Source organism: Aegilops tauschii, chromosome 5 (genome assembly GCF_002575655.3).
Source record: "Aegilops tauschii subsp. strangulata cultivar AL8/78 chromosome 5, Aet v6.0, whole genome shotgun sequence".
NCBI classification, from domain to species: domain Eukaryota; kingdom Viridiplantae; phylum Streptophyta; class Magnoliopsida; order Poales; family Poaceae; genus Aegilops; species Aegilops tauschii.
Genome location: NC_053039.3, coordinates 521,608,459 through 521,617,581, shown reverse-complemented (window position 1 = coordinate 521,617,581; position 9,123 = coordinate 521,608,459). Strand labels below are relative to the sequence as shown.

The window sequence follows — 9,123 nt, the reverse complement described above, 5'->3', positions numbered from 1 at the left end:
GACCACCTGCCCTGCGAGATATCCGTAACCGAGATAGTCGTGCACCGTCGTGAGCAGTGCGGTTCTCATAGGGAAATATTCTTTCTCTGCGGTGTCCCACGTATTGGCTGGCGTTTTCCACAGCGTGTCTAGCTCCTCTTTCAGCAGCCCCAGATACAGATTGATGTCGTTCCCTGGTTTTTTCGGCCCTTCAATTAGCATACCCATGTGAATGTACTTCCTCTTCATGCACAACCAGGGGGAAGGTTGTACATCCACACAAACACAGGCCAGGTGCTATGTGTGCTTCTCTGGCTGCCAAACGGATTGACTCCATCGGTGCTCGCGCCCAGCACGATGTTCCTTGGATCGTCCCCAAATTCTGGGTGTTCGAAGTTCAATGCTTGCCACTGGCTCGCATCCTTAGGGTGACTCAGCATCTTGTCTTTTTTATTTATCTCCGGATCATTTCCGTCATCTTCTCGCTTCTTCTCCTCCCTATCCGCGTGCCAACGCAGGAGCTTTGCTAGCTTAGGGTCCGCGAAATACCGCTGTAGACGAGGAGTGATCGGAAAGTACCACACCACTTTTCGAGGAGCTTTCTTCCTCTTCTTGTATCGAGTGACGCCGCACACCGGACATATGGTAGACTCCGCGTGCTCGTCCCGATAAATGATGCAATTGTTCATGCACACATGGTATTTCACGTGCGGTAAATCCAGAGGACACACGATTTTCTTCGCCTCCTCGAAACTGGTCGGTCACTTGTTCCCCTTGGGAAGACGTTCGTGCCAGAATGACATGTTCTCGTTGAAGCATGCGTCGGTCATTTTGTGTTTTACCTTCATCTCCAGAGCCATGAGCGTTACTTTCAGGCGGGTATCCTCGGGCCTGCATCCTTCATACAATGGAGTAACCGCGTCTATCTCCAGTTGGTCCAGCTTGGCTTTCTCTCGGGCGCAGCTCTTGCGTTATCCGTCTGCTTGAGAAGCAGCTCTTGAATATGAGGGTCCTGCACCTAGCCCATCCATGGTCCATCGTCGTCTGCTCCGGCATCTTCATCTTCATGATCATGCCCTTCGTCTTGATCTTCCTCATCATCATGTCCGGCATCTTCTACATGATGACTGTGTACTGCATCACCGTCGTGATCATGTCCTGGAGATTCTTCGTCTTCTCACCCGCCCTCGCCGCGGTGGTTGTCTTGCTGCCCTTCCTCATTTCTTTCCCGGCCCCCATGGATGACTTCATAGTCATCTTCATCACCTTGCCACCAATAGCCATCCATGAAACCACGCAAGAGCAGGTGGTCCTGCACCTGTCCGGAATCCGGGTCCGTAATAAGGCTCTTCAGCTTGCATCTTCGACACGGACATCTTATCTCCGTCTCGTTCTTTTGAAGCATCTCGGCCTTCGCGGAGCTCAAAAACCTATTCACGATGCCTTCGGTCATCGTGTGGACCATGGTCGCCTGCGGGGTAGAGAAAAACGATATTTTAGAACCAAGAAAAAATTTGGCATGACTTTGCCTAAAAATAGGACCAAAAAGAATGCATAGTGCCAAATTCTCGCCGAAACGGAAATGAATCAACATTCCTGCAAAATATTGGCAACTATCGCATTTCAAATACCGGTATCTGCAAACACAAACATATATGCAACACCACAAACATACGTAAATCTAGCTAGGCCATAAAAAGTGCATGTGCACGTTGTTGGAGGGAGAAAAAAGTAGATCTACAACATAAAGAAAGCTTTCCCCTTACTTACCTATCAAAAAAAGGTAATTGAACCACTTAATTTGGGTGAATCTATGGTGCAAATGAGGTGAGGAGGAGGAGGCAGTCGAGACAAGCTTGGAGGAGGAGGTGGAGAGAACGAAGTGGGGAAAGTGAGTGTGGTAGGTGGCTGTCCAAAATATATATCTGGTCTCAGGTTACTAATGGCGCACCACGTAAAAATGTGCCATTAGTAACCCTAATGGCGCATCTATTACGTGGTGCGCCATTACTAGTTTTGCAACAAAAAAATTGTTAGTAGTGGCGCACCGTGGATGTGGTGCGCCATTACTAGTTTGAACTAGTAATGGCGCACTGTACCCAGATGCGCCATTACTAGTTTTGAAAAAAAAGTAAAAAAAAAATCTGTTAGTAGTGGCGCACAGAGTGTGTGGTGCGCCATTACTAGTTAAAACTAGTGATGACGCACTATGCCCTGGTGCGCCATTAATAGTTTTGGAAATAAAATTGTTAGTAATGACGCACCGTGTGTCTGGTGCGCCATTAGTAATGAGGACACTAATGGCGCACATGTATTTGGTGCGCCACTGCTATATAGCAATGGCGCACCACATACATGGTGCGCCATTAATGTCCATATTAGCTATAGCCCTTTTTCTAGTAGTGAGATCCTCGCCGCCACCTTCACCGGCGGCCGAGCGGCGAGCCGGCAGCCACCTCCGGTGGCGACGAGGGAGAGGAGAGGTGGGGGAGAGGGCCGGCGGCGGGCTAGGGTTACGCCGCCCGAGTCGCCCCTGCCGGAGCGACGCCGGGGCCTCACGATCTACCAATCAGGAGATGATTTTGCTATACAATCAGGCAATCAGCTACACTATTAGCTTCCCTGAAGCATTATGTTACTTCATACTGGGGGAAGTCCAGGCCCATTTCCTTGCACTCAAAAAGAATTCCCGATTTCTGGCCGAAGAAAACTTCAAGGTTTTAGAGCCTCAACTGCGTTTGAGCTGTCCGATTCAATTTGTAAACTGTTACAGCCAATCTTAGCTGCTAAGTAGAATCCATTTCGAATAGCTATCATCTCTGCCGCATCCACGGAAGAAACATGAGGTATAAACCAAGATGCCGCAGCAATAAAATCGCCATGATCATCCCGTGCTACTGCTCCTGTGAGGGGCGGAGCTTGGATTGGGCCACGCCCGGGGCCCTAGGCCTGCTGCAGTATATGCTACAGTCTCACTATAGGGCCCAAAATGCAACAGTAACCGAAGTAAGTATTGTGCACGCCCCAGGCCCAGGCTCCCCGACCTGGGTCCTGGATCCGCCAGTCCCGCAATCATGTTCTCCGTGCTGAAGGATCGCAGCAGGCGGTGGGTGATATCACCGCACGGTCGTCCCACGCCGGAATAGCGTACACATATCCCTTGGACGTGGGCTGCGGACCAAGGGCTAGTTTGGTACGTGAACTGGTGTTTTTTTTTCCTGGCTGGAGCGTGTGGCTGGAAACTTCCTAGTAGTTGTCCTGAAAGTGCCTGAGTTGGCCTGGCCTGGAATTGCTTGAAGGTGGTTAGCCTGATGGAGAAGCCAGGCAAAGTGTGTTAGCCTGGTCCAGGCGTGGGATTTCAAATGCCTGAGGCCTGCCTGGGACTTTAAGTACAGAGTTAGGTACAGAAAAAGCTACTACCCAAGCCTGTAGATGGCCCCACGAAATGATTTTTTTTTAATTCTAACAACAGCACCTATTAGGCCATGCTGCCTGACCAGGCAGCAACATACCTGATGTACACGTCCACGCCAGGCAGCATGTTTGCCCAGTCATGTAGCTGTGGACACAATCCAAACTAGCTCCAAATGTCCCTCAGTTACACGCCCATGGATTGCCGAACTTGCTATCAGACTGGCCTCTATTAACAGCAAACGGCCAAGGGATATGATCTCGAGCTACGCAAATAACCCGGGTGAATGCAGCAGAACGCAACAAGGTTTAGCTACGACACAGCAACGAAAGTGACACGACATATGAGAGCAACTGGCCAACGCATGACAGCCAACGCTAGGCTTGTCGTGGTCAGACAAGCACAAGCTCCAGCCCCCAACAAGAGGACAAAGGCAGACACACCCACACAATTCTGACTCTAATTAAGTAAATCTACTACTCATCATCATCATATAACAATAGAACAAAGGCGTCAAGATCCAAGCTATACATACATAGCGTCCAAAAATACACGACCCGCCGACCCAGCCACCACCCATCCAGCGGTAACCGAACATCCCAACACGACGACAACGAAAACACAGACCCACCCACAGGCACCACGGCCCGGGCCAGCGCACACTAGACAAGAAAAGAACTAAGCACCATATATATGGTTTTTGCTCGAATCAGCAGAGTAATATAGGGGCAGTTGAATGTGTCTCACGACCTCGACTTGTCCTCACTTCTTGCCGCAGTTGAATCCGTGGCACACCGACAGGATTATGATGAGGATGAGCGCGACGATGATGCCCAGGACGATCAGCTTGATCTTCATGTTTTGTAGCCACATCTTTCTCCTCACCTGTGTTCCTTGCTGCCTGAAATCTTGGGCCTGAAATTATGTAGACGCCGTTAAAGATCATAGAGAAACATATGTTAGGTGTACGGAACTTCATGATCAAACTTGAGTAGCAATATCATGTTATCCTTTTGCAACACCCAAAATTCAACATTAAGCAATGTTTTCGGCTCGCCAGAATCAGGCCAGGATGTTAAGATGACCCAAGTGCATCAGCCAGGAGGACATCAGCAAAATCAGAATTCTGATTCCCAAATTTAAGAACAGCGTTCTAGTTTTTTTGTGTCTTCTTATCATAAGACGCCAACTTGGAGATATAACTGGGCATTACCATGAGAGTAATAGCAAGACAAGACTTGAAACTCTTTTAGCAGAAAAGAACAGTTAATTTATCGCTACAGCAGAAAAATTAATGATCCGTTGTAATAAATCATATCAATTCCAGGTGACCTGAACAAATATGTAGTTGCTCTCACCAGGAAGATGGATATTCAATCACCTTAAGTCCTTATCAGCTATGGGAGAAAGAAGTTGGCAATTGATATAACCTAGGGAGGTCTCTAGTGATCCATAAGAAGTATTAGCCAGCTTTTTTTAGATTAAGTATTAGCCAGTTAACCATATACGGCCAAACTGATTTCAGGAAATACAGCCCTCACTAACATCATGATTGACGCCCCAGTAGTTTGAGCATATCAAGAGCACCTAACACAATAACTATTAAGTGTACCACCAGTTGTTGGCTTGACCACTTGACATAACTACAGTTTAGTATATAGCTGGATCCCGGCTTAACTGCTTCAATTGTGACCTATCTGTGGTCTTGCTAATATACAATAATAGCTTGGAACCAAGCTTATTATCGTGGTACTAATAATATATAATAACAGCTCGGAACCAAAGCCAATTAAAGTACAGTGCCCAGTACAGGGCGGGATAAAAGAATGTGTCAATTATTAAAACCTGTGAGCGGAGATTCTCTGTTTTGTCAACAAGCAGCTCAATCTTCTCACCACGATCAAGAACCTGAATTTCAGAAGTAGAATAAGGATCAGAAACTTCCTCCAAATTATACCTTCGGTGTATCTGCAAAGTACAGAGATGTACCTTCTCAATGTTTTCCATCATCACGTTTTTCACTTCTGAAACTTGTGCTTGCACTTTAGCAAGCTTGTTTATCTCTTCAGGGTGGTCCACACAGTACTGCATGTGCTCTTTGAGTTTTGATCTACAAACAGTAAATGTTCACACACAAAATTAGCAAAAATAAGGCCATATATTTTAAATAGACCCACACTGGCAAAAATACACACGTACCCAAACTCTCTGTTGAGGCTGCTTGGTGCAGCAGTAGCAGCTTTCCCGCCAGCATATCTCTTGCTGAAATCATCCTTAACCCGAACCAAGAAAGCAATTGGCATCTGTTGCCCCACTGATTCAACGGCAACCACACAGTATGCTGCAGAAGAAAGCATGATGTCAGCATCATAGTTTTTTTACTTCAAAGTTAGGAACGCCAACAAATGCCATGTAGTGTTCTGGAGTTATAATTCAACCCAAGGAAAGAAACAAGCATTATCTTCGTTTTCAGAGAAGTGCCATGTCAGCAAAAAATCAGTTGCTTAATATATTTGAACAGTAGTTCATTGATCAATTTTTCCAAACACTATTGTCACTGCCATAAGCCATGCGACATGCGTTGGACAAAGGGGGTTTGAAGGAATTGTGCATTGAAGTTCACATAGTAGCACTACGGAAAAAAAAGACAGCAGTATAACAAAATTAGTTCAAAATCAGTTGTGACGTTTGACTTTAACTAATGAAGGTTTGAACAAAGTTAAATTTGAACACAATCATCTAATATAAGAATGGTATTGCTAGAACGGTAATGAGATGTACTCTACAGATATTATATACTTTACAAAAATTGCTTCTGTGTTCAGTAAAATGCTACAGTTCAACATTCATAAGCAGAAGCCAAATGTGACAACTACATATGGATTGAGAGAGCATTATAGTTCCAACATCAATCCAAATCTCTACAGTTTTTAAAGCTTCCACTGCGCATGTGCGACAAAAGCAAACGACCAGTGTTGTTGCAAAGTGCCAAAGGCTACACTTAACTAACAAGTGCATCCAATCTACAGTCCAATCAAAGAGCATCTATTTGAATTGATTTTTCAAAATACCATGCAAGGGAATATTCATTGTTATGGTGCTTGCAGAGCAATGCTCGAATACTTTTGCGGTTGTAGAAATATTATCCATGAAATGCTTATACAAACTTAAGATGACCCATGGTAATGTGATCAGCTGTCATAAAAGGCTGAAACATACTAAGCACTTATGTAGGTTGATTTAATTTACCACTGGTGAAAACATCTACTAACCAATTCCCTATCTACTTATACTCTTCAAAAAGATCAAGGGTATGAAAATAGATTAAGGGGCATTGCTTATCCGGAAACCTATACCATGCGTAAATATACGCTGCCATTTGCTACACAGGTCTAGCAAGCCAGCAATGAACCATCTACCCTTGTACTATAAATAGATATCACAGCATGTAAGCAACAAATTAACTACCAAATTAGCATAAATATGTGCTGGCATTCGATACACATGCCTAGCAAGCCAGCAACTAACAGTCTGTCATCTACTATAAATAGCACAGATATCCAGAGCCGGCACTATGTACTGGATTATTTTACTGCTGATGTCGGCTATTGCAGCTGTTACAGCCACTGCCCCATAGGCGTGGGATAAGACGAGCAACCACGATATATTGACTGCATAGCACGATATTGACCAAGTATTACCGAACTCGAACTGGCCGATACCCAGCGTGCGACCAACTAAACTAGAAGCCTAGTACCAAGCCACGGGAGCAACAACCTCCCGCACGAAGTTCGCGCAGCAACAAGCCGATCGCCAGCAGTAATCCAAACGAACCCGCCGCAAATCCAGCAAATCCGCGAGATCTACGCGCGGCGAGCCCAAATCGAGCGCGCGCGGCGCCAGATCCACGCGGATCAGATCACGCCCGCGACGAACCGGGCGGAGGGAAGCAAGGATCGGGCGGGCGGAGGGGAGGGGAGGGGAGGCGGGCGACTCACTGAAGCCGTCCTCGACGAGGTAGTTGAAGGTGTGGCCGTCGCAGTTGTAGGTGAACTTGTTGTTGCTGGCCGGGAGCTTGACGAGGCACTGGGAGGCGATGGTGGTGAAGTTGCCGGTGAACTCGGTGTACTCGGCCAGCACCACGGTGCCGCGGGCCACGAACGCGTAGATGAGCGACTGCTGCCCCATGGCTCCTCCCGCGTGCTTCCCCGCCGCTCTCCGCCCTCTCGCTGGCTCGCTCGCCGCCGGTGGGGGAGGGGGGCTGCCGGATTGGATCTCGGCGAGGCTGCTGCGGGAGGGGAGGGGAGGTGGGATGGGAAGGGGGAAAGGTCGGTTTCGCTTTGGTGGAGTGGGAGGAGGGGCAAGGGGCAATGGGGGTGGTGGGGGTGGTAAAAGAAAAAGGGAAATCAAATTTGGTAGGTGGGCGTTTTGCGGAACGGTCCTCCAAATGCTTCCGCCCGCCGCGTGGAGACCCCTTCTGGTGGGTCGCTCGTTGGTTCAACTTTTCCGGAGTTTCTTCAGGGTTAAGCGAGGGATGGATTGATTAGCTTAGGCTTAGCTGCCTCGTCGGGCTCAGCAGCCGCGTGCCTTCCCCGTACCGTCGATGATTGATTTAACTATCTATATCTACAGTATTTATCTTCTTTTCTACTCCTGCTAATACAGTCAGATTACCACAAGTTTGGCTGTTAAATTAGTAGAAGCTTGTGTGATTGGTGCGTAATTGTATGAAACTGGGGGTCAACGAAGCTTGTGATGTTGGCGCGTATGGATGGCTGTAGCATCAAACACATCTAGAATGGACAGCACACATGTCATACATGTGACGCGCTTTATTGTAGAAAAATAAGACTATGACGCGGTAGACGGTATTTTACTAAAAGTTTTTATGGCCAACTATCATTTTTGACAGCGAAATATACACGATAGTCTAACATTTGAGTTATGAGGTCCTGTCAAATTTGACCTTTTTTGCGCGTTCAGCAGAGTTTCGGTGAAGTTTCCCTGTTTTTTGTAGTTTTGATGGGTTCAGAAACACTTGTAATCTCCAAGTTTCGTGTTTGATTCAGCATAATTTTAAACAAAAATTTAGATCTAATTTCAAAGAATTTCAGTGGATTTAAATATATTGAAATTCAGAAGAACTTCTGGATTTCAAAAGGTTGGATATGTCGGCGAGGTTCAAAAATTTAGGGCTTGTTGAATGTTGATTGATTGCGTCATGAATCTCCCTCCTTGCCACACATTTGACCCTTTGCGTGGTATGTGATGTTTGATGGATGGGTTCAAAATTTCAGCAAAATTTCTCGATTTTCGTAGTTTTGATGGGTTCATGAATGTTTGTAATCTACAGATTTGGGGTTTCATTCAACCTAGTTCTAAACAAAAAAATTGATCAAATTTCTATGAAGTTTGACAAGTTTCAATATATCGAAATATGAAAAAACTCTACAATTTCAAAAAATTGGATATGTCGATGGGATTCAAAATTGTAGGGCTTGTTCAATGTTTAATGTCCGCTGGTTACGTCATGAATTTCTCCCTTTTGCCACGCATTTGTCCTCTCACGTGAGCAGCATGAACCTTACGACATAGTCATCCTTTAGCGTTCAAACTTGACTATTTCGTCCTCCCGCTTGACAATAGTGTTATGACAAACTTTCCTGATGATGACCATCTCGAGGAACTTCCATCACCCCTCGCTGACAAGATCGCTCAGCGTCGTGCATGGA

The 9,123-nt window shown here is 46.2% G+C and overlaps 1 protein-coding gene across 1 annotated transcript; it reads right to left on the bottom strand.

Moving 5' to 3' along the window:
- Nucleotides 1-3,854: 3,854 nt before the first annotated feature.
- On the bottom strand, nt 3,855-7,802 carry LOC109737375 (vesicle-associated membrane protein 721). Its single transcript, XM_020296518.4, has 5 exons — nt 7,390-7,802; nt 5,591-5,732; nt 5,381-5,501; nt 5,237-5,299; nt 3,855-4,306 (listed from the first exon to the last, which is right to left on the bottom strand). Exons 1-5 carry the CDS (start codon nt 7,577-7,579, stop codon nt 4,154-4,156), a joined length of 669 nt encoding a protein of 222 aa, XP_020152107.1. The 5' UTR covers nt 7,580-7,802; the 3' UTR covers nt 3,855-4,153.
- Between the last annotated feature and the right edge of the window lie 1,321 nt (nt 7,803-9,123).